Here is a 25,939-nt window from a genome sequence, read left to right on the forward strand (position 1 = left end):
GTTTCTAATTGTGAACAATTGAGAATGACTTCCGGATGGGAGCCGAAACGTCTTGAATTTGAAAACATTGTCCAGATGACTACGACTGAAACCTTCTACTGAGGTTGAAATTTGTATTTCTGATGAATGTTACAGCAGGATCTCTATGATACAGGATTAGATTGGTCATTTTTTTCCCTTACCATTCCCGGAGAGACAGACTTAGTCCTTGTCACTGCCTTTACTTTGTTCTTCTCGTGAAATTCCTGAAATTGACACACACACACGCACACACACACACACACACACACACACACACGCCAGTAAGTCAATCATACTGCGACCAGCACGATCTTTAAATCATATTAATCCTTGAATTTGTTTCTGTCACCTGAAGCTTGTTGCTAATTCAGTGTGTAACGCCTCAGGTGAGTTATCCTCTTGTTATCCAGGTACATCAAGCACACTCAACACTCCCTCATTTCTGCCTGAGGAGTGTGTTCAATCCTATTCTTAGTTACACATCTTGTTATATACTCCTGCAACACCCACAGTCCTGTTGCTCCGCCTCATACAACAGGCCACACAGTTCCAAGAGTCCAGAAAGTTAGGTTTTAATCCAGAGGTTTACAGTTTAAAGAGAGCAGGACAGTGGCACTCATATGATTATGGTGATGATCAAAACCATCCCATGTATCTCTGTCCTTCCTAGTATTAAAAGTATTTGTACATTTATATTTCATGGTCAGTAGTTGAATCTGCTGTTGATCTTACTAGATAAAGGTATCGGATAAATGCCTAAACTGTAAACAAATGTCAAGTATGCAGTTCAAATTAAACATGGGTGAGCACATCTACATTTATTAGACTTCCGTTCAGCAACATGCACTGGTCAAATAGCCTGGCACAGAATGAGACACGGTATCTGTTATTTGCATGCTTTTCTTCATGTGGGTCCAGTATTAGATGTTATGAGGTCATATTTATTGGGAAAACTAAAGGTTTTAATGTAAACTATGAAAGTTTACATTTTTCAATATTTTTGCTGGAGGGTCAGATTAGCCCAACGGGCCACTTTTTGCCTACCACTGCTCTAGGAATTGCAGTGTTGGTCAATCAGTCCACTACTTTGGTCCAGACTGAAATATCTCAACAATTATTAGATAGGCTGCCATGAAATTTTCCACAGACGTATATGGTCCCCAGAGGATGAATCCGTGACTTTGGTGATATGATATGAAATGTCTAATGAACACTTGAAATCTTTACAGGGTACTCATGTGCACTTTAGTATTGCACTTTAAAAAGTTGGGGGACTCATGAGAGACAGATTAAATACAGAATGATCAAAATCCAAGCAGAGAGCTCCATGTCCAGAGAGGTGACACTCTGCGCTCAGCTGACACTGGAAACGATACATGTTGAATGTGTCCCAGTCTGTCTCCCTGTCCCTCCTTTCCAGCCACATTTAGGGCCACTGTGGCTTTTTATCAAAGTACAGTTTTATACAAGTACTCTTTCATCACTACTTTTAAACTCCACATGCAGTTTATAATTCAGGAAATCTGATAAAAAATTTTACACTCCAAACCCAAGCAGAGAACCTGATGACACCATCACGATGATTTTCTCATACTTTTAAAGCTCCTCCATAGCCACAGAAGAGATTATGCAACTGTCTTAATAGGCTGAGCAGTACTCCTTATTTCAAGTTAACAACTGATGTGTAAATAGCCTTTTAATGAGATTAATTAAATCCCAAGTAAATATTACTTGTATTATTGCTTTTTATATTGAAATGTGTGCTTGTCTGTTATATGCAACCACATAGAAAAACAATACTTGACATTGTTGCACGTTCGGCTGACCTGCTGTGTACTTACTAAAAGACTCTCTGGGTTACACTGGCAGTTACTTGGCATTAATAAACCGAACCAAGTGCACACTGTCTCCATTTCCCCAGTTATTACCACACAATGACACAATCCTATAGGAAGCTTTCTAAGAAAATCTAGTTACATAGATGGTTCCTTTCTAGGGAAAATAGTGTTACCTATATGACTCTAAAGCTAAGAATGAAAGACAAAAAGTGAGTATGAAACAGTTCCACAATAAATATGTAACAAATCAAACTGCAATATTCATATTGTACCTGAAAAAGACGACACTGACTGATGTCACTTTTGGCCCCAAATCTATCAGTTAAACTGCAGTCTGTGAGCAGGAGTCTGACAAATCCACTGTTCATAGTCCAAGCCTCATAAAACAATAACACCAAATAGACTGACAGTAATACAACTGAAGCAAAAGGACTAACAAAAAGAACAACATTTTCAGTTTCAGTTGAGTTTACAGCCAAGGCAAGAAAAGGAAAAAGATGAAGGAAGCACCAGCTGAAACAAGTGTTTCTAGACTATTTTGAAACCTGATACAGACTATCGCAATCTCTATTGTTCACGAGATTTCATGGTGCAAACTATTTCTCAAGGGAAATAAACGAATAGGCTGAAGGCATTCTTGCATGTGATCTGATGCGGAGGGTAAAAAGTAGCCTACCTGTTAGAGCTGAGGAGCTGGAAGTCAGATAGGCAGGTTTCAGAAGGCGGAAGGAGAGATGCAGTTCTGCTTCAAATTTCAATGAGAGAGGTTGAAGTCCGAGACCGGAGTGTGGCTGAGGTTTACGCAGGGTGTGCCCAAGTTACAGGATTAGATTGGAAGATAAGAATGCTAGTTAAAGGAAAGGAATGAGATTTTATAAAGTGGCTGTAATACTGTCAAGGAAGATGCTGCCATTGCTGAAATATGTACGAGAATGAACACACCCAATAGATTGTTTAGGGCACAGCAGTCATCAGTCCAACATTTACCTCTATAATTGAAATTTTTGCCTGTCAAGGCATACAATCCAATGCCTTTAGAAGAAAATCCTTTGCAAAAGTCATGATCTGGATTATATGATTTCCCTGGGAACTGGTGTTGGAAATCTCCCTTAAATGTCTCCTTAAATTAAAGACGCCACACATTTCAACTGATTTACGGAAATGAAAAATATTAAACACAGACTATATTCACATAGCCTACAATAAACTGACCACACACATTAAATCCAAATAAATATTGCAAACCACTGAAACAATCAACAAAGTCCTAAATCTGTGTGGCAAAACTGGGAAAAGCAAAGACATGAAAGGGTTGGTTCACTCAAATTAAAACATCTATCTCTGAGATGTCTGCCTCCACCCCAACACAACGAAGGTGACTGGAATTTTAATTTGGTGCTCAGAGATGACATTTAAAAAATTCAACAGCAACATTTGTTTCTAGAAACAGTGTCCTGTTGCCTTTGATATACAGAAAACACTGTTAAGAGTTGAACTGAAAACTGTTCATTGCAAGGTTTGTGGAGTAACAGAGACACTGTTACTGTTTACTATTAAATCTTTCAAAGCTAAATTATGTATAATGTACAGTATATGTATAATTAAGTTTTGGCCACGTGGGCCAGAAGAACAACACTGACATCATCTTATATAAAGTGTAACATGTAAGCAAACAGTTGCCAGTACACTACCCTGTAACCCTATTTACACATCCAGCGGACACGGAGCAATATTAGCAGGTTTGTGTCCATCTAATAAGTAAATAAAAAAGTCCAACATTGACTCTTTCAGTTCTGGTTTGGCCTTTGCCATCTCTGTAGGGAAATCAGCAGCTCTTTAGCTGCTAAATGCTCCACTATGTTCGCCAGCTAGTCTCTAACGGTGTCTGTGCTGTTTGGTGCTGAGCAGGTAGTGTGCGGTGGGTCTATCAGAGCTTTTTCATTAAAAGGTCGATGAATTTGCGGTCTGTAAAACCAAAACAAAGGGCTGAAAGAGGCTAAAATGCTCTGTAGAGCTGAGGAGAACTGCAGAATTGATTATTATTCTCTGTGGGTTTGTCACTATGAGTGACACCTATAGATAGTCATTTGATCCATTTTTTATATAAAGAATAGTGATTAGTGCGGCTATAAAGCAGCGTACACAACACTGACATAATATCACCTTATACATCTATTACAGCCAAAGTGTTAGCAAACAGTTCCATATTTCCACATAAAGCAGACACAGAACAACGTTGGTGTTTACAAGGTTCATGTTTTGTGGTAGATACCACTAGAGATAAACAGTTAAGGCAATTTTTACCTTATCTTACAGAACAGCATTAGTTTCTTCACCCAAGAAACTAATGCTGTTCTGTAAGATAAGGTAAAAATTGCCAATAGTTGGAAATTGTGTATACAGACCATTGACACAACAATACAGGCAGCACAATAGGTGAAGTCATTTGAGAGGAAATAAAAAAAGCACGGAGTAAAAAAAACTACACTTTGACCCTAAACATGGATGTCACAGCCTTATCACTGAGAGGGCATGGACATATTTTTCCTATTACAACTCATATGCTGTTGTGCTAAGCTGCCAGTATTACACAAGAGACATTTGGAGCAAAGATTTATAGCACAATAAAGTCAGCAAACACGAGGTTGTCAAGAAACCCAGCAAAGGACTCTGCAGAGGGGATCTCTCTCTCTCTCTCTCTCTCTCTCTCTCTCTCTCTCATATCTACCTTCCTCCAATGGCGTCTCTTGATGGTGTTCCTGGTTATCATCATCACTGCCCAGAACTGGATGAAGGACTGCTTCAGGCGCTTATAGTACTTCCTAGAAGAAGAGAGGGGGCAGCAACACACAAACACACAGTGCTCCACGTTAGTATTTCACTCTCTGACCTAATTTCAGCCCTCAGGTGAAACCTTAACTCAGTTCAATTCAACGGGGCTTTATTGACACGGGAAACAGACGTTAACATTGCCAAAGCAAGTGTGAAATAAAAGTATATACATAAACAGAAGAAATGTGCTATTCAAATATATACAGAAAAGTAAGATAAGATGATAATAAAAATTGCAGACTTGCAGTTAAAAAATACAAATACAATTGCCCTGCAACGTTTTTAGGGGTTCAAGCCCTGAAGGGGCTGCAACTCTATTATGCTTGTGCTGGTTTATTATTATTATTATTATTATTATTATTATTAGGGGTTCAAGCCCCGAAAGGCATAAATCAGGCATTGTTTGCCCAATTATCACAAAACTTCCAGCATATGTCCACATAAGAACCTGACACATGCCTTGAAAGTTTCCTTGAAATCAACCGCTACAAGGGGAAAAAATGTATATATATACCCTGAAAGTTTCATTCAAAATCGACCGCTAGGGGGCGCTACAAGGGCAAAAAATGTGCGTGGTATAACATGAATCAGACTATGAATCAGAAATTGTTTGTTTTCTTTATTCTATTTGTAAACATGCAAAAAAAAGAGAGATTTCACTGCTATAGTCACGTCTAGGCCACATTTGACCAGGTCCAGATCAAAAGCTCTAAACGGTCTGTGCTGGCTTGAACCTGGAATTGCCGCTTGCGGCTATATTTTTTTTAATGAATGCGTGTGTGTGTGGCATGTTGATACATATTGGGCAGCAAGATATGCCCTGTCTCCTTCTCCTAGGAGTATTTTTTAATTTTGAGAGGTCGTTTAGCTCTTTGAAATCTGAGATTACAGAGTTGAGCTTGTTGAACAACAGCATGCTGTTCCATGCTGGGGCAGCAGGCTGAGGGTAGCGGACGCCAACAGGCTCAACAAACTGATCCGTAAGGCCGGTGACATTGTGGGGGTGGAGCTGGACTCTCTGGCAGTGGTGTCAGAGAGGAGGATGCTGGCCGAACTACATGCCATCTTGGACAGTGTCTCCCACCCGCTCCATGACGTGCTGGTCAAACAAAGAACTACCTTCAGCGGAAGACTCATCCCCCCACAATGCACCACAGAGCGCCACAGGAAGTCATTCCTGCCTGTGGCCATCAAACTCTTTAACTCCTCCCTCTTAGTGTCAGTCTGTAAGACCCTAAGTCATTAAACTGGCCATTGATCATTAACATCTCTGCAATACTTGACATAATTGTGCAATATTCTGTGTTAATACTGCTGTGTAATATACTGTTTTCAGTTTAATTTATTGATATTTATTCATACCTCTATTACTGCTGTGCAATATCGTCCGTCTCATTATAATCTTAATAAGCTACACTTAACATGACAGTTCATGCACTATTACTTACTACTTGTATTATTACATTGTATTAATATACCGTACATACTTATCATCAACCGGTAAATTCACTTTGTACTTCACACTTATTTAAATTTTATACTTATACCTACTTTGTACTTAATTTATCTGACCTGTATTATAGTGTATTATATTTTTTGCTGAGTACTTCTATTCCTGTGTGCACTGACAGACAGTGAGCTGCTGTAACAAAAAAGTTTCCCCTCGGGATCAATAACGTATTTCTGATTCTGATTGTAAAGTAAATGTTCCTTATTTCATTCAATATTTTACATTAAGCTCATTTTTCAAGTACTCAGGTATTGTACTTCAATACAGTTTTCCATTTCTTCAGAATTTTTGAGGGACATTTTGTACTCCAGTTATTATGGACTTTGACATATATTTTAACTTTCACATTAAGACAACTACAAAACCAAGCAAATAGCAAGAATGAAAGAAAGTGGATGATATGAATCGAGAACTGGACTGATGTGATCTTTGCACTGGCTTATTGTGTGTCAAAGAAATGATTTTAAAATACTTCTGTTGATATGTAAAGAACTGAATCACATATCTGCTGCCTGTTTCCCCAAATTTGTAACATGCAAGCTGCCATTTGCAACGTGAGATCATTTCTTTCTTGTTAATTTTGACAAGTTTCATTAATCAAAACAAATGCCATACTTACCACCCACGCATGAGCATGCAGGAACCTTAAAGTTATCTGCAATTTGCAAGTAACTGCCACCATTTGTGATCTGCATGCAAGCAGTGCGTGCAAATCGTTTGGGTGAAACAGGCCCCTTGAACAAACTCCCAGAAAACTCGAGTCTGCTCCAACTCTTAGTTATTTTAAATGGAGGCTTAAACCTGCTTTTTATTGAAGAGCCACTTAATCTGTTTCACCTCTGTCAGAAGTGTGCTTTGTAGCACCTGTAACCACACCCAGTGATGCCACGGTGTACTCACACGCTGGAGTATACTTCCACACTGCAGCAAGGCGAGACGTTAAACCACTGGAGGAAGTTAATCTCAGTTTGGGGCTATTCATTCATATCTTGCACTGAACTGTAGTTTTTTATTTTCATGTTTATTCTGTTTTATTCAATTTAGCTTAATTTTATATTCCACATTATTTTATTCTTTTTAAATCCTGTTTATTGTGTCTTTGTATATTGTCTTGTGGTTCTTTTATAACTTATCTTAATGCCTTTTGTGTCTTATGTACAGCACTTTGAGTTACATTCTTGATTTTATATGCATTTTAAGACAAGCTCTTAAAACATTCCTGTTGTTGGTTAAACATCTCTAAATGTCATCTTTTCAGGAACTCTGACACACAGACATGCTCTTTCTTTCTTTTAGCTTTTTCCCTTCTTTTCCTTCTGTCCTTCCTTTCGAAGGAGGAGGAAGAAGGAAGAAAATAAAGAGAGGGAGGCTCTGTCTTTATTTTCTTCCTTCTTTGATCTTTTTTTCTTGTTTTTCTCCTGTCTTACTTTGGTCTTTGTGTAATTCCTTCTTTCTCTTTCTTCTATCCTCTCTTCTCTTCCTGTCTTGCTTTCTTCCCTTTTATACTTCTTTCCTTCCTTCCCTCTTTCCTTTCTTGTGTACTTCCTTCTGTCCTTCTTTGTGTCCTTTCTTCTTTCCTTCCTTGTGTCATTCCTTCTTTCCTTCTGTGTGTCCTTCCTTTATTCCTTCCTTCCTTCCTTTCATGTGTACTTCCTTCCTCCCTCCCTTCTGTTTCTTTCTTCAACTAAAAATGAAAAATCCCTGACTGGAGATACAAGGTATAGATAACTAAACTCTACTCTACATTAAGGACTTGTAAAACAGTATTTTGTGTATTTTATTATGTAGTTTTGTCATCTCTGAGGTGATAGTCTTGAATCTAGATGCAAGGACAGCTTTTATCAACCCGATACTCCTCTCTCCCTCCTTTCTGTACCTCGCCTGGTGTCCTCGGATGTGGCTCTGGATGACGATGGCTTTCTGTTTGAAGAACTTGAAGTTCTTCCTGCAGAGGAAGCCTCTGATGTTCCTCTGGATGGTGATGGCAGCCCAGGTCTGGGTGCTGATCCACTTCTCCTCTAGCTGCTGGTACAGAAGCTCCTTGAGGAACACCTAACACAGATACACACACATATCTAAACATGTTGATATGTACAGTAAAAACTTTAGTCTTATGAATGGGCACTTCGGCACCTTGGTGAGTCCCAGCTGGTACTGTCCCTCCTCTGCACCAGCCATGTCCAGCAGCGCTACCGCCTGCTCTCTGTCCGACACCTCACTCAGCCGCTGTGTGAGCAGCACCCCGTATCTGTCGAACAGAAACACACGCTGCCTTCAAGCTCTTCTTGGAGGCTCCATAATCAGCTGATGATTTGTTGGTGCATGCATCATGGCACAACTCCTAAACATGGCTTCAAACAGAGTGTCGCTCCGTACAAAGCCACACTTTTGGTTGTGGAGAGAACTGCATCAAGAGGGAGGGTAGAAAATAACAGGTAAACTGTGGGACACACTCTCCACTCACCAGCAATAAACACCCCCATGGATACTGATAGACACCTTGCTTACTCAATGATAATATTATTTGCGGTTTTCTTGTAAATGTTTACCCATATATCCCCAAAATGGGCATATGCTAAAAAATAGATAGTAAAAATGTATTATTTTTATCCAGACTAGTGAATGACAAAAAATGCAAAAATCTCATGTTTTTTCCCTTTATCACTGTAAGAAAAAATTGCTAAAAGTTTCAATATTTAATGACATAGCCAAACAGGTCTTACGATTGCATTTCATCGCCACTTGTGCGTCAGTTTAGAGGGTTTTATAGTCCATTTCCACTTCCCCCTTGCGAGTTTAATGCAACCCTTATTGATGAACCCTCCACAAGAACATGAAGACAGAACGAGGGTGTAGGGGCTGGATTTGGATTGAGCGTGAAAATGCTGATGGATGTTTGCTACACTGGATCAAGGTGGTTATCACTTGAATTGCCACAGCTCAGTACTGAACAGGCAAGAAGAGGAAAATAAGACTAGGCGAGTAAAAATGAGACACACTGATTACTTAACGGAGTGAACACATAATAAGCAGAATAACATTAAAGAACTGTCATGATGGCGCAGGCAGGGATGCTGTGTATGTTGGCAGCACCTCTCAATGAAGTAGGAGTACTGTAGCCGTATGGGGAAACCCTCTTTTCTGATGCGGATGGTCTCCAGCATCCCGGCATACCTCAGCTGGGCCAATACATAGTCTACGTCAAAGATCCCAGGAACCTGACAGAGGACATGTGAGGCACAGTACATGGTCATACAGTGTCTGCCGATGTTAAGATACTAGTAAGCATCAGTGTAAAGTATCTGGTGCTACCTTGATGTAGTTTGGCTTCAGACAACGAATAAAAGTGGTTTTGCATCTAAGAGTTAAAGGACAAAATATTGACACAGGTTATTCATCAGGAAACGTGATTAACGTTCGACCTACATGCATCTAAAGGAAGGATGAGCCGCATCTGACAGCTGTTTTATAGAACTGAAATGAAATATCTAAAGGGCACCAACAAGAGGAACTGCCAATTTCAGGCATCTGGAACAAATATTAACCAGTACAGGTACATCCTGAGTCCTGTATGATGCGCCTCATCTTGTGAAGTCTACTGTAGAATTGTTTTCAGTGATGATTCACACCAAATGAAAACATTATGAACTTAGACCAACTATGATAATTCTCACACTTCTTTCCATGACATTTACTAAACCCACAGTCTCTACAAACCACAGCTTGTTTGATTTAAACACATGCAGTGAAACTGTATTCCTTCAAGTGACACTGTGTTGGCTTTCACACTGATCCACAGCTTTTGTAATAACAGCTCAGTGTCAGTCAATCTGGTCAGCCAGGTTGGGTCAGTGTGTTGGTACCTCTCCAGGCGGGTGGTGAGTTCAGTCAGGGACTGAAGGAAGTGTGAGGCAGCAGTAGAGGGCTGCTGACGGAGGCCCTTCCCTCTCCAGCCCAGCTCTCTCTGCTGAATGTAACCATCCTGAACCTTCCGGAATAACTCAGACACCATCTGACAAACGGGGTCACATGAAGAAAACAAGCTAATTCACAGGCAAACTGTCAAAATGAGCAATTTCATGTTCAAGTTGTATAAGTGTGTTTTTGAAAGCCTACAAAGCAACCAATATATTTCGTTTTGATGTACAACATCTTCAGAGTGATCACTTTGGTAGATAGTTTTTCCCCTCAAAGGTTCCTGTGCTTGTTAATTGTTTTTTATTGTATAGTGGCAAAGAGTATGGAAGCACACTTCATTCACCAAAGCAAAAAAAACCAAAACAAAAAAAGCAGACATTTTCTCATAATTTTGACTTTTTAAAAATCTAATAATTATGAACCAATAAGTCATAACCTGTCTTTTAGAATTACAAAAAAGAGCTTTAAAAAGATCTTATAATATTTATATCTCATTATAGATATGGATCTTTCACTAATGAAAGCAAAGATTTGACAGATTGTGTTGTAATTATGATTTCTGTTTATCATAATTATAACATTGTGTAATTACAAGATACAGGTTTTAAACCAAAGAAGCAACATTTGATCAGAGAAAAATGTTTTATAATTATGATTTTTTTTAATCTAAAAATTATGAGATACATTTGTCATTTCTCCCAATATCACAATTATGAGATGCTAAGTCATAATAACAAGATACAGAAGTCACTATTATGATATAGCTTCACCAAATTTTTTTCACCATAATTCTTTGGTGAATGCAATGCATTTCTGTATGAGAGAGCTCAACACATTGCAACTTAGGAAAAGACATGCAATAGGAAAAAACTCATAAACAGCGTACAGAAATGCACTACAAATACAGAAAACACAAGCAGAAACAGAAAACCTGCAAGTCGTACATAACAACAGAGGTTTCCTGGGAATATTAAAAATTGCTGAACATACCTGGATGTGCACTTTTGTTAAGTTAATCGCTTGTGTTATTGTCCTTGATATCATTTGTTGGTTTTATTTATTTTATTTGACTTTTATTCACACATCTGTCTCTATATTTTTAGTTTCAGCGTGGATTAGTCTTCCATTGTTCTACTGTTTATCTTTCTGCTGTCTTAATAGTCTTATTACTTTGTTAGTTACACGTTGAACTGCACTAACTTGAAAGGTGCCATATAGTTTGAAAGACTGATTGATACACAAACCTGTGTAATCTGGTTACATTATGTGACCAAAATCTCTTGATAGAATCTTGATAGAGGGCTTCCTCTGTAGCTTCTATACACACTATTCATTCATACATACTATTCACCTTTAACCGACTCCTGGCAAAAAGCTCCACCACTTCTGTCCTGAACTGGTCATGGTTCTTATTCAGGAAATTATGAACCTGGAAAAAGAGTATTTTTTTAAATACAAATGTTATCGCTGCACCGGCTGCTGTTTGACAGATCTGCTGTATATAGCAGTGTGCTGTGCCCGACACCTGATAAGTGACAGCTCCAGCATAGTGATAGACAGTGAAGACTGGCAGTGGGTTCTTGGGCTTGGCATAGTAGGGGCTGTTCCCATGGTGGTAGTGGCACTTCTGGAGGAAGGTGTGGTCAGTGGCCTAATGAAAAAACACAGAGGAACAACACCAGAAAACACATACAGATTTACTTTTTTAATATTTTACACTCCCTCACACAAGGTCAGATGTAGAACAACATGGAAACATTATAAGATAACACCTCTGAATTTAAGTGAAAGCTCTGGTTATTAATTTGTTTCCAAAATTAATGACCATGGCATAGTGTCATGTAAGCAAAGCCATTTCAAATAAACATAAGGCATCTGTTGCGCTTATTGCGGTGTTGATAGAGGATGTCAAAAGTGCGAAAATGATATACTGTATTGTCTTGTGTTTAATAACTGATCACAATACCTGCCAAAGCAGCAGGGGTTATTAGCCACAAACACTTGGTCTTTCTAGTGTATGCACCTGTGTTATCTGTTGGATGTGTATGTGTGTGTGTGTGTGCGCGCCTGTGTTTCTGCATTGTGATGACATTTTGGCCATCAAAGGACTGCCTATTCAATTCAATTCAATTTTATTTATATAGCGCCAATTCATAACAGACGTTATCTCATTGCGCTTTTCCTACAGAGCAGGTCTAGACCGCACTCTATATAATATGTCTGAAGGTTAAAACTTGGTTTTAAGATTAAGGTTATAATTAGGTGTAGGTTAGTTTAGGGCAGGGGTTGGGGTTAGGCATTTAGTTGTGATGGTTAGGGTTAGCACATACATTATGTCAATGAGGGTCCTCACAAGTATAGAGGTGGAAACATATTTGCGTGTGTATGCACCTGGGGGAGGCAGGTCTGATCGTCCAGTATGCGGAGGATGCCGTGTGGTCGGGAGGAGATCAGCTCCAGGCAGGAGTGGAAGTTCTTAAGTGGCATCGGATACCACTGGATCTGTTCTGCACTGTACTCTTCCTGCAGGACACACACACAGTAATATTGCAGACCACACTCAGTTTAAGTGTGTGAAGGCATTTATTGAAGGTGCTCTTTGGTTGAAAGAATATAAGATCTTGGCTCTATTGGCCAGATTTCCTATTGGGTGATGAGAACACAGACACCAAAACCGTTGGCTTCAGTACTCCATGCTAATATATTAGCACAAGCTATAACTGACATTAAAGAATGCACTCTTTGATTTTGTTACAGTGGGAATAAGTCCCAAAATTTGGGGATTTAGAGAAGCGAGGAAAGTGAGTAAATGAGAGAAGCTATTTATTTCTTTGCTTGTAGAAGGTACAGATGACAGGTGACAAATTAAAGGAAAAACCAACATGAGGTGTCTTAGTATGGAGTCAGGCCACAACGAGCCTCCAGAACAGCTTCATTGCTCCTTGCCAAGTCTGTGGAACTCTATTGGAGGGATGAACATCGTTCCTTCACTAGATATTCCCTCATTTATAGATACAGTCTAATTAATCAGGTCATCTCACTGAGATCAAGATCTTTTGCAAGAGACCTGAATACAGCAGATAGAGAGAAAAACAAACATAGCCAGGCAAAAGGACGTATAGCATCAGAGACAGTCACAGACATCACTACATAGATTTGAAGATAAAAGTTTATATTATTATATCATTTGGTCTTATGGAGGTGGTGGTGGAGAGCATTGTCTTACATGTTGGTCCAAAATCTTCCACAGGTGTGAAACTGGGTTGAGATCTGGTCATAAGGACGTAGCATTTTATTCACATCATTTTCAAACTCACCAAACTATTCCGTGAGCCCTAAATCCGAAAGAAATTGTGTTCTTTCCAAGAGTGAACAATATCAGTCTCCTGTCTGGGTGTTAAGTACAGAGCTGGAGTCAGGAAGTGGTTAACTTAGCATAAAGACTTGAAGCAGGGGAAAACGGCTAGCCTGGCTCAGTCCCAAGTTCAAAAATACACCTACCAACACCTGATTTACAAACATGTTGCATCTTGTTTGTTTAATGCATACACAAAATAAACGTCATTTTGTGGTTTTTAGGGTGAGTTATGTGCTGGAACTACTTTGTGGCAACAGTTTATCCATCCACCCACTAGTTCTGTGCATCTCCGGCTATAGTGCAGGTGGTCAGATATAATCAGCTTTGGTAGTGGTCTCTGTGCAGGCATGACAGTACCAAACCTGGCAATCTCACTGTTATGGCAAGACTCTGGGAAGCTGCGCACAGTCACTGCACCAAGCTGTTTGTTCGCCGAGAAATAGTTTCAGCACATTAACACAGTAACTCCCCCTAAAACCACAACCTCATTTTTATATATTTGTTTGTGTATGGATTAAACAAGAACCAACATAATTAGTGAGTTTTAGAGGTGTTGAGCTATATTTCTGAACTTTAGACAAAGCTGGGCTAGCCTATTATGCCTGCGTTGAGTCTTAATGCTAAACTAGGCTAATCCAGATCCATACTTAACACACAAACTTGAGACTGGTATCAATCTTATCATGTCCCTCTCAGAAAGAAAGCAAATAAGTGAATTTCCCAAAAGTAATTAATTAAGGGTTCCTACACTAATCCATCCACTCTGCAGCTGTAAATGTTAATAAATTGATAATAAATAGATTTTCATCCATATATTGCAAAACTTTTCAGGAAGTAGACAATCCATTGGCGGAATCTTCCTAGCAAGCTAACTAGCTAAAAAGACAAAGCAAGTGTCATGCCGGAGGACGATGGAGGATTTTTCACAACCTGGCAACCCAAAAGTTGTAATGGTTTATAAATTATCTATAGGGCATTAGTAAACGACTATTGATAAAGCCATTAGTCACAGCTTATAAACCATTTATAAAGGGTGATTAGAAATTGGAACCCTGAGGGTCAGTTGATCTTCATGGATCAAGCATACAGCCCACTGACTTGTTCCTGGGAGATCAGTGCCTTGTTGACAAAGTGTTGCAGCTGCTCATTGGCAAAGTTGATACACAGCTGCTCAAAGCTGTTCACTCCCAGGTCCTGCAGAAGAATACAGAGGAGCTGTGACGTTACATCCAACACCACAAGCAAATGCTCAGTTATTTTTAAGTTTCCAGATCTCAATCCAGGAAGAATACCAACCTCAAACCCGTAGATGTCGACTATGCCCACTGTGCTGTCCATCTCTGTGGGACTCAACCAGTTATTGATCTGCTCCAACAACCAGTCAAACATCACTGAATACAAGGCTTTGGCAATAGCATCTCTGCATGAGAGGACAAGGAGGAGAAGGGGATGTGTACCTTTAAATGCAAGTTAAAACTATTTGATTCACAGTCCTTTCAAGGGCACTCCACCAATTTTACACATCAAGATCATCTCATCAGAACAGAAGAAGGAGAACAGGCATACAGGCTATCGTCCTTTTTTTCTTACCTGGCTTCTATGGCATTTTCCACAGATAAAGGGCAGTAGATCCTGTCATAGGCCGTCTCCTGTGGATGAGAAAGCTAATCAGTGTGCACACGTGCAGAAATATGGAAGATAACTCTAACAAGAGGCATGACTAGTGCATGAAAAGCTACTGACTGTGACTTTGTGAGTGATGACGGTCTGAAGGGCCTCGGACGAAATCTGCAACAAGGAGCCAACCCGCCTGCCCTCAGCCTCGCTGAAGATACGAGCCACCTCAAACGACTCGCTCTGAAGCAAAAACATCAACCAACATATGATATCAATGTCTGATCTGTCTAATTCTCACTCTCTTACCTATAGACACACACCTCATACGAGCTGAAGCACATGTTGCCGAGCTGCAGGATAGAGGAGAGGATGGCCCAGACGGTTGAAATCTGGTCAGCATGCAGACCGATGGTCTCAAAGCACTGAACCAAAACCTGGAAGTCCTGCTTGTCCTGCTTCCCCTTCAATTCACAGGCACCACCCTAGAGGAGGACGATGAACATGTACAATGAGTGAAGAGGAAGAGAAATCATTACGAAAACCAGAGATGGAGAATAGTTCTGTGTTCACTGATGTGTGCTGTAGCCTACTTGGTTTAGGTAGTAATAGGTCTCGGCTCCTTGCAGGTAGAGCTCCTGTTTGTCCCAGTCATTCATACCTGCCAGCAGCTCATAGAACACATGGTAGTTCCTCTCCTCATTGGCCTACAAGGGAAATGAGACAAGAACTAGACTAGTGATATCAACTGAGTTCATACAAATTGGAGAAATTAAGATTAAAGGTAAGTGGAGACAAGATTAAGAGTCTAAAGACATGCTAGCGGCTTTGTGAGATGTTAATTAGGCACAGTGTTGCTTTGAACTAAATGCAAACAACAACAACATGCTCACAATGACAATGTTAACATTTTGATGTTTAGCAGGTAATGTTTACCATGGTCACCATCTTAGTTTAGTGTATTAGCATGCTAACATTTGGCAATTAGCGCTAAAAGTTATTTGGTCATAAACTAAACTAGTGGACAAATAAAAATTGTGACCTGATGATGGTGCTAGAGGAAAAGTAAGGGGATCATTGAAGTTATTACAATTCATCCTGTGCGAAACAGGAATGTCTGTACCAACTTTCATGGCAACCCATTCATTATTTTTCGAGACATTTCAACCTACTGATGGCGCTAGAGGAAAAGTCAGAGGATCACCAATGTCATTAAGATTAGTCTTCTGGAAACCATGAATGAGATGTTGAGATATTTCATTAGATAACTGAAAACTTTGACCTGTTGGTGGTGCTAGGTGAAAGTTCAGGGGATCAACATGTTCATTAGGATTCATTGTCTGGGGATCTTGCATATGTGTACCAAATTTCATGGCAATCCCTTTAACAGTTGCTGATACTTCATTCAAAACCAAAAAACTCAACCTCATGGTGTAGAGAAATTTCTTGCGACAATTGAAAACTTTGACCTGCTGGTGGCTCTAGAGTCAAAGGATCACTAAAATCATTGTAATTCCACCTCTGGGGATCATGGATGTCTGTTCAAAATTTCATGACAATCTATTTAAACATTTCCCAAGATATTTCAGTCTGGAACAAAGTGGTGGACAGACCAACTGACCAACATTTCCATCCAGAGCCATGCCGCTAGAATGGCTAAAAACTGAGGATTGAAAAGCTAGTTTTATAGGTGGTGGTGTCCTCTATCAAGCTGGGAAAGCTGAGCCTCCAAACTGTTAAATTTCCAAGAAGCAAAACCCTTCAACCAGAAAAGTAACTTGAGACATTTTCCTACAAGCCAACACAAGCGTGATATTTTAGTCAAATAGCTGATCACACAGTAATTTACAGTGACAACTTTTCCAGTATTTTCTCCAGCAAATGTAATATCATGGACTCTGTTTGTTTGTCTGTTTGAGCACACAGCACACCTCACTCAATGTTCTCACCTGAAAGACAACCCTGGACTTCTCAAGGAGATATTTGGACAACGAGGTCCCTACAACAACCCCACTGTCAACCAAGAGGAGAGACAGTCGACCAATTAAACAGCTGCAATCAATCTCATCAGTAGCAACAAAGGAACATATGGTGAAACATCATCAAGATATTTCTAAAGAGGGTAACATTAGGTGGACTTACTGGAGAATGTGGATGTGGAGGTACTTGCCAAAGCGGCTGGAATTGTTGTTGAGGATGGTCTTGGCATTCCCAAAACTCTCCAGGATGGGAAAGACCTCCATGGGCTGGTCAAGGAAGAAAAAAAAAAGAAGTGAATCAAAGACAAAAATTGGTGAAGGACTGAAAGGTACACCCACCAATGCTTCGCAGTGTTACTAACTGATAAAACTGTACATTAATGAAGGTGTTCCTTTGTGTTTTCCACAGTGAATTACCTGTTGCAGTTTGTGATTTCTGCTTTGATACATGGAGCTGAGGTAGTGGACTATCAGCTTGGTAGTTTCAGTCTTCCCTGAACCACTCTGGCCACTGCACAAGAAATAAAGATTACCTGAAATAAGACACCGTACTTTTTTCAAATTATTTTTTGGACATTTCATGCCTTTATTAGACAGCTGACATTGGAGAGATACACCAAAACCATTGGGTTTGCTTGGTAGGATAAATCACTGGATTTGTTGGCCATGAGAAAAATATCAAACTTAAGCAGCCTATCATTTAAAACTAGTCTGTATATATTATAGGTGATGGAAAAGAGCAGGTCTTTTGGTAAAAACCTGAGGCAGGAAAGATAAAACCCAGAATTTGGCAAAACTATATAGAAGTAGACTATAGAAATTTATGAAATTGGTGTTCCTGTCACTACCTTATGATGATGCACTGCTCCTGTGTGGAGGCTTGAGACTGACTGAAAATGGCGTCGGCTATGGCATACACATGGCTGAAGCAGGAAACAGAAACAAACACTAATAATAATAAAAAAACATAAGGGGGACAGATGTTCTGAAGGGACTGAAATCTTTGGTGAGACACATGCCAGTTGTAATAAAAAGTACAGTAAGAGAAAGCTGAATAATGTACAGTGTGAGAAGTGTTTGCTTACGGTGAGTTTTTCTGCTGCTCTTTGCCCTGGTATTTCTGTCTCAGCTCCTCTGTGTAGATGTTAAGGGGCTTGAAGGGGTTAATGGACAGCAGCATATTTCCAATGTAAGTCTGGGAAAAAAGATAATGACATAGGTGTTCAGAGAATAAGCACACAGAAAGAAATAAGTTTTGGGGTTAAAAAAACAAGTCTGAAAGTCTCATTTAGCAAAGATAACAGGTATTGTTAGGTGCAATACTGATAGCTATTGAGTTGTACTATTATTGCACTATTATTGTTCTATGATTTGATTTTTCATTGTTGTTTTTTATTTATCACATAGCATTAAATCTCTAACTTTCACCAAAAAAAAAACTTTACTCAAGGTCCCCTTTACTAGTTTTTTCTGGAACTTTCAACCGCATCTCATGGTCTTCCCAAGTGGATGGATTTTGCTCAGTCGTTAGAGTAAACTCCATCCAGTTTAGGAAGGCCGTGAGATACGGTAGAAAGCTCTGGAAAAGTGGCAACAGGGGACCTTCAGTTAAGCTGCCCACTACTAACGACGTGGAGTCTTTTGAACTCCACACCCCCTGTTTGTAACGCAGGCTTTCTGTTGTAAATTTGTAGTCTTCAAGCCCAAGCTGAGATATTCTTGATGACATTACTATGACATCATCAGGGCTGTTTTCTCAGACTTGACAGAGCTCCTCTAGAGCCACAGAAGACAGCATGAGTGTGGAGGTTCATTCTCAACCTTGGAACAGTCTAAACTCAAGGTTCACTTTTTAGCTTCACTTAATTCAAGAAGGCCGAAAGCTATGGCAACAGCTAAGTAAGTGAACCTTGAGTTTAGTATTTTTATCACTTTATACTGTTTTGGCTAAGTAGTAATAAACACCACAAATAAAGTAGCCTTTATGTGTAAAATCAGTGGCGTTACCCTATAAAGAGCAACTTAACAGCAGCTGAAAATGTTTGCTGACCTCGAGTGCAGTGACATACAAGTATACTCCAGGGTGTGTAAGTACACTGTGATATCACTGTTGGGTGTGATTATAGGTGCAACAAAGCACACTTCTGATCACACCCAAGCACACAATCAACCACAGAGGGCAGTGAAACACTGCTTTTCAGCCTACTGCATTTCGTTGCCTTGTACTTGTACATGTGTAATGACAATAAAGTTGAATCTAATCTAATCTGGTGCCAAGTTACTCTTTAAGCGTTAAGCTATCATCTGATTTTCAAAAACAAATCTGTCATATTTTACTATCTTCTTGTGAATTCATGTAAGACTACTTTATTCTGCCATTTCAATATACATTCAATATACAACCTCTTTTAACATAAAATTCCAGTTGCAGCATGGAATTATTTCACCCAAATGACAGAACATTTTACCTTCTTTAAGATGCTTCAGATCATAGTGCGAGGTCAGTAATGACACTTACGTAAATACAGTCACGGTGGAACCTCTTCTTCAGATTCAGAAGCACAGAGCTCTCACACACCTCTCTAAAAACATTAGACAAACAGGTTGAAAAAGTGTGCGTATTTATACCGTACTGTACTGTGTGTGTGTGTGTGTGTGTGTGTGTGTGTGTGTGTGTGTGTGTGTGTGTGTGTGTGTGAACTCACTCTAGCTGAGACAGATCCTCCACCTCATCCACCTCTATAGCTATTTTGCAGCCAGTCATCACAACCTCAAAAAGGCAGAGACATTAGCAGATATGAGGACACAAGTCAAAATTAAAGCCCTGCCACCCTCCATTTGAAACATCCCTCAAGTCAGGACACAAACTTCAGACAACTTTGCCCTTACCTTCTCTCCACAGCCATCTTCTAGTCTGGTTAACATTGAATTAAATTAGTATTTCAAAAAAGGGACTGAGCCTTTGCTAGAGCCCTTTGTGGTTTAAGATGTGTTTTGTTTCTCCACTTCCCTGCTGCTAATGGTCCACTCATTGTCTCACATAGCCAGACATAAACCCATACTTCGTTTTAGCGCTGTACTCCACTCATAACCTCTCCCCAGGGTAACCAATCCACTTGAAGCAGTGGAGCAGTGTGATAGCTGATAGCAGCATACTGCGGTGTATGACCTTATGACCTACATGATGAGCTCATGTAATTCCAGCACAACTCTCTAAACTTCAACCAGAGCAGAGGTCTAATCTGCCAGGATAAGTGAAAACACCCGTGTGGGTGTGCAAGGCCTTGAAACAACAAGGACAATGGAGAATACTTGTTAGACAAAACAAGTTGGTATTTGACATTAGGCCTCGTGCCCGCAAGAGGCTTCGTCTTAAACCATCATAAATTGACATTTTATTGGGTTTTTAAGCCAAGTTTCTACGCTACACTGGTCCTGTTCCTGCTATTGTTTTACCTATATGTTTTAACTTGGTAAAAGTTCAGTCATCGGACGTATGGATGGAGCACTGGACTGTAGCCTGCAAGGACAGACATGGTGCAAAGCGCCTGCCTCCTCCACCTTCACATCGGGACCTCCCGCTGGCCAACAGGTTTGAAATTCTGGATACGCAGGACTTTCCTCCACTGGAGGGACGCTCCCTTCTTCCAGCAGTCAAGTCTTCTCCTCCTCTTGCCGCAAGTTACTGAACGAGGCCGTGATCAGGAGAAGCTCTGGAGGTCTCATTCATCCTGAGACAGCATAGAACACCTCTGCTAAGAAGGACGCCGCCCCCTCGCCGCAGCAGTCCCCGGCCACAACTATCTCAGGGACAGCTGATGGAACTCTGCGGTCTCCATGATCATCGACTCTGCATCCTCTCTTCCCCCCAACTACGCTGATAGTTGGAGATTCCATAGTAAAGAATATCCGCTTTGTTAATGCGGTCACACACTGCTTTCCAGGAGCTACGACCCCCGACATCCTCGAAAAGCTCCCCGGACTTCTGACTGCACTCCCGTCGACTATCACGAAAATCATAGTCGGCACCAATGACACCGCCCGTCAGCAGTTGGAGCTGACGAAAACAGACTTCATCCGCCTCTTTGACCTGCTCAACAGCACCGGAAAGCATGCTTTCATTTTGGGTCCAATTCATACACTGGGTCGTGGAATTGGCCGATTTAGCAGGATCCTCAGCCTTCATACCTCGCTCCAGTCTGTCTGCAGCACCCATGACGTTGGTTTTATTCACAATTTTAACTTATTCTGGGATTGTTCTTCCTTGTTTGCACAAGATGGTCTTCACCCAAAAAAGTCAGGTAGTCGCGTGCTGGGGGCTGTGCTGTCCTCCTCACGTAATTGACTATTTACATCACCTGTCTCCCCTCGCTCTTCTTTCTGTTCTCTGTCCACCATAAACAGCCATGCACACTCTGCTGTCACTAACTCCCCCTTGTGGACTGACCATAGTGCTGCTATTTGCTGCTATCCCTCTAGCGCTACTTTTAAAATTCCTGTGGTAATTTTGCATAGGTCCTTAATACGAAACAGACACAGCCAACATAGCAATAATAATAACAATTTAATAAAGAACCAGGCCAGAACCCTACCTCCAGTCTCAACTTCAGCTCTGACCCAGCACAGACTTTTTAAGATGGCTCTTCTCAATGTAAGATCCCTCTCTAACAAAACGTTTATTTTAAATGATTTTATCTCTTCTACTGATTTAGATTTTATGTTCTAATCCTGGTTACATCCTGGTGATCACAGTCAGCTGGCTGAATTGTGCCCTCCAGATTATGACTGCTTTAGCCACCCTAGGGACTGTGGTCGTGGTGGTGGCCTTGTTACTGTCTATAGCAAGCATTTAAAGTGTAACCTCATAGCTTGCAATAATTTTTCCTCCTTTTAAGTGCTCATGTTTAAACTTGGTGACCCCCTCCCAGTTATATTTGCTATTATTTATCACCCCCCTAAACCAGCTGGCTCCTTCTTGTTGGAACTCCCTGAATTTTTATCGTCCCGTGGCAACGCTTTAGACCTAGTCTTTAGTCTGGGTCTGAGAATACCATCTGTGGAAATTCAATTCTCCTGACAATGTGTTTCCTGATTCCTCCAACATCAACAATATGGTTGATTCTTTTAACTACCTGTGTTCTTCAACCTTAGATCTCATAGCTCCTCTGAAAAATGGGTTAAAACAAGGATTAAAAACAGCCATGGTTAAATGACAGTATTCAAAGCTGTAAAAGGAAATGTAGAAGGGTAGAATGCAGATGGAAGAAATCTGGTCTCCAGGTCCACTTTGTGGCCATGAAAGAGTTATTACTCCTTTATAACAGGATGGTGAAAGATGCAAGATCTCTGCACTTATGCACTTCAGCACAACCCCAGATTCCTATGTAAGACTGTGGATCAGTTAGTTAACCCAGCCTCTTCTTGTGCCCCTGCAGATTGTGAAAAGGTTCTTTTGCACTTTGCTGGAAAGGTGGAGTTAATAGGATCTGGTATCACCCCCAATCCTGCCTTTTTAGATGTGGATCACCCGCTCAGGGATTCTCTCAATTTTTCTGCTGTTACTCTGCCTGAACTCACAGACATTATTGTGAACGTTTTAAAGTTGGAATGGAGTTTCTACATGAATGTATGAATTACTGGGAAGAGGTTGAAGATGAGTGGGTTAGAAGGTTTTTGATTCCCATTATAACTTTACGTCAAACAAAGTTGAATATTTTGAAAAGTTTTAATGGGATTTGAAGTTGAATAATACCTAGAATGTATGAAAGATGTGGAACATTTTGATATTTGAATGGAGTTTCTAGCTGAAAGTATGAATGAATAGATATAGGTTGAAAAACCTTGAATATTTTGGAAAGTATGAAAGGTATGAATGAGAAAAGCAACAGCTGGAATGTCCTAATTGAACTGAATATTTTCATGTTTGAATGAAGTTTCTATGTTGAAAAATATGGAAGGAGTTAAGTGCCAAAAAAAGAGGCAGAAGAATAATAATAATAAGGAATTTTTTGTAGAAGAACATAGGTTGTTCACACCCAATAATGCAGTATCAATACCTGTGCGCTGAGTAGTCGACTCTCCAGCATCTCCTGGGTGGGGTCCTCTGATTCCCAGGGGCCCCTGCCATTGTGGGCAGGAATTGACCTGGTCTGGCCCCCATCGTCATAGACTGTCCACTTAAATAGCTTCTCTACCGTCTGGTGGGGCAACAGGTTCTCAGCACGCAGCCAGTCCTGAACCACACAAAGCAAAGATAGATGACTGCTCTTAAAAGAAGCGAAACTCCCTCTATTGTTATTCCTCTAAGACGTGTTTAAGTGACAGAATGCCATTTCATACCCAAAAATGTAACACATACCTGAGGATCTCCGCTCATCTGTGGGTTCCCAGCCCAGTGCACCTCTGGTTGGGCGATAGTATATATACCCCCCCCACCCATCAGCTGGGCCACTTCTCTGTCTGCCTCTTCTTCATACAAGGGCCGCGAACTTGACATCACCGCACTTGCCTCCCCATTTGGAAAGGGCTGAGTGGTGGACCTGGGTATTCCAGCTGCAGCCTCTCTCTCTGAGTCTTGTCCTTTGGCCTGAGTCAGTCCACCACCTATTGTTCCTCCTGACAAGGACATCGTGGTCAGGTTGATCTGGGAGGGGTCCAGTTTCCCTCTTGCAGCCTGTAGTACACTGACTCCATCTTGATTGTCTAGGGCAGCTCTCCTGTTTCTATCCTCAGCGTTGGATGCTCCTTCCAGAGTACCACTGGACCCAGGGCTCCTCTCTGCTACATCTCCAGCTGATGTTAACCCTCCTGGCAAGGGTTTCTTGATGGACTTCAAGAGGCTGAGATCCGGTTTGACAGTGAGCACAAGCCTGGCACCTGGTTTCAGGACTTTGGGCTCTGATGTAGTGAGTTCTCCAGGTGATCCAGTGGTACTTGATAGAATAGAGGGTCCAGGAGCTGCCTGGGGCACCTTAACTGTCTTTGCTTTGCCCATTTTGTTCATCCTGGGAAGTACCACAGCATATTTGGCCTCTATCTCTTTCTCTCCAGCTGGGGCCACTTCTTCCCCTCTGTCCCCTGCCATTCCCTGGAGGCTGGCTTTCTCTTTAGCCAGTTTGTCCTCAGAGGAGCTCCTATTTTTCTTACTGGCCAGGCTGGTTTTACTGGCAATTCTCATGACCATTCTATGTTTGAGGATATTGTCCTTAGATTTTCTGGGACCTTGTTTCTGTTTTATTGCCCGAAGGGAGAGCCAGCGGGAGACCCCGATGGCTTTAGTGCAAGCAGAAAGTTTCTTTCTCAAGTTTAACCCCTGTGGCATGTTCTTCTGAATCCAACCAGTCACTCGGTGAAGAGGGGTCATACCTTTTCTTTGTGCTATCAAATGTTCCTTGGGTTTGCTGGACCACCCCTCAACTTCCTCACTCTCTGATTTTTCCTTGTCAGGCTTTGCTAAAATCTTATTTGCTTTATGTCGGAGAGATGCCATCTTGACCTTCCCCAAGAGCAAGCTCTGTGGGCGCCCTTTGACGACGCTTCTAGTATCCTGCTGCTCCTCAGGCTCCAGAATGGCTTTGAGGTCTTTACCTTTGGCTTTGAGAAGCATAATTCGGTTTTGGCCTTTGATGGCTTTGGTCAATGTTGGTTCAGCCTCCTGCTCATCTGGATCAGCTTCTACAGATGCATCTTTCTCATTGATATTTTTTGTTTTGTTTGCTAACTGGGTCTTGTCTTTTGCTGTGTTAACCTTGTTGAAGGAAAGACCTTTTGGTGGTTGTATCTCGTCTGTTGCAGAACTGGGTTTGTCCTCTTTTTGTGGCTTCTTTATGTTCTTTTTTTCTTCCTTGGCTTTTTGTTTGGCTTCCTTTTTTAACCTCTGCTTTTCTGCTTTGGCCCTCTGTTTCTCAGTCTTCCCCGCCTGCTTATCTGCCTTTGTTTTTTTGAACATCTTGTGTTTCTGCCCTTGTGTAGGCTTTGATGGATGAGGAGTCTGTCTGCGTTGTCTGCAGGCTTTAACAGCTGTTGGCTTTTCAGATGTGCCTTCCTGGGTCATCTCCTTGTCTTCACCCCCATAACTGATGAACGCTTCAGATACAACCTCATTCTTGTTTTCCTCTTCTTCTTCTTCACTGGATGCAACTGGTTCAACCTTGGAGTCACTTATGGATTTGGCTTCCTCTGAAAGCTCTTTGTCTGATTCTTCGTTTGCTATCTGTTCTGTGTCACTTTGAGTATCTGATGCCTCAGCCTCCTGCTCACTGCTCTCCTCACTCCCCTGCGTCTCAGCTGGCTCTTTGTTACTGCCCTGCTCCTGCTCCTCCTCCTTCTCACCGTTACTACTTTCCTCTTCCGTCACCTCTGCTGAGCTTCCTGCATCGCTCTCTGATTCCTCCTCCTCATTCTCTGTCACTTTGTCACTTCTCTTATTGTCAGGCTTGGCGGGGAGCTTGTTGATCCTCCCTTGTATGGTTGTGGGTGCTTTGAGTTTGGTGGTCTTGTTTATGCCCCCTGTATTCTTACTATCTTTCTCATGTTGAGGTTGTGATTTGCCATTTGCAGTTGGTCCGTTTCCTAATGTGTTCCCCGCTTGTTCCTGTGGTTCCTTTTGTTCTGTACCTCCCTCTTTACTTAGATCTGCTTTGTTCCTTCTGTTACTCTTCACTTGAATTGTCTTTCCATCCTCCAGAGTTGGTGAATTCCCTCTACCTTTTTGTTTTCCATTAGGCACTTTAGAGCGAGACTGAGAAGCTTTGGAACCATTCTGTCTCATATCTTTCTGTTGATTTCCTTTTTTTGCTGCCTCTGCCCTCTGCTTTGTGGCATTTGTTCTACCTTGGGACTTGACTGGTGACATGGTTATCAATTCTTC

At 41.0% G+C, this 25,939-nt stretch overlaps 1 protein-coding gene across 1 annotated transcript in view; it reads right to left on the reverse strand.

Moving 5' to 3' along the window:
- myo15b (myosin XVB) overlaps positions 1-25,939 on the reverse strand; it is an 81,915-nt gene extending 55,976 nt beyond the window's left edge. The window contains exons 1-25 of the mRNA XM_044178562.1: positions 23,429-25,939; positions 23,127-23,303; positions 19,776-19,840; positions 19,589-19,652; positions 18,156-18,265; positions 17,919-17,993; positions 17,488-17,581; positions 17,234-17,337; positions 17,041-17,104; positions 15,685-15,798; positions 15,415-15,576; positions 15,221-15,334; positions 15,068-15,126; positions 14,774-14,897; positions 14,576-14,671; positions 12,511-12,642; positions 11,645-11,770; positions 11,471-11,548; positions 10,065-10,213; positions 9,514-9,559; positions 9,295-9,419; positions 8,335-8,449; positions 8,078-8,253; positions 4,588-4,681; positions 183-245 (exon numbers count right to left, since the gene is read on the reverse strand). Coding sequence (XP_044034497.1) covers positions 183-245; positions 4,588-4,681; positions 8,078-8,253; positions 8,335-8,449; positions 9,295-9,419; positions 9,514-9,559; positions 10,065-10,213; positions 11,471-11,548; positions 11,645-11,770; positions 12,511-12,642; positions 14,576-14,671; positions 14,774-14,897; positions 15,068-15,126; positions 15,221-15,334; positions 15,415-15,576; positions 15,685-15,798; positions 17,041-17,104; positions 17,234-17,337; positions 17,488-17,581; positions 17,919-17,993; positions 18,156-18,265; positions 19,589-19,652; positions 19,776-19,840; positions 23,127-23,303; positions 23,429-25,924 — 5,022 coding nt within the window. The 5' untranslated portion in view covers positions 25,925-25,939. The remainder of the gene's footprint in view (positions 1-182; positions 246-4,587; positions 4,682-8,077; positions 8,254-8,334; positions 8,450-9,294; positions 9,420-9,513; positions 9,560-10,064; positions 10,214-11,470; positions 11,549-11,644; positions 11,771-12,510; positions 12,643-14,575; positions 14,672-14,773; positions 14,898-15,067; positions 15,127-15,220; positions 15,335-15,414; positions 15,577-15,684; positions 15,799-17,040; positions 17,105-17,233; positions 17,338-17,487; positions 17,582-17,918; positions 17,994-18,155; positions 18,266-19,588; positions 19,653-19,775; positions 19,841-23,126; positions 23,304-23,428) is intronic.

This window comes from Siniperca chuatsi, linkage group LG20 (genome assembly GCF_020085105.1).
Source record: "Siniperca chuatsi isolate FFG_IHB_CAS linkage group LG20, ASM2008510v1, whole genome shotgun sequence".
Taxonomy (NCBI): domain Eukaryota; kingdom Metazoa; phylum Chordata; class Actinopteri; order Centrarchiformes; family Sinipercidae; genus Siniperca; species Siniperca chuatsi.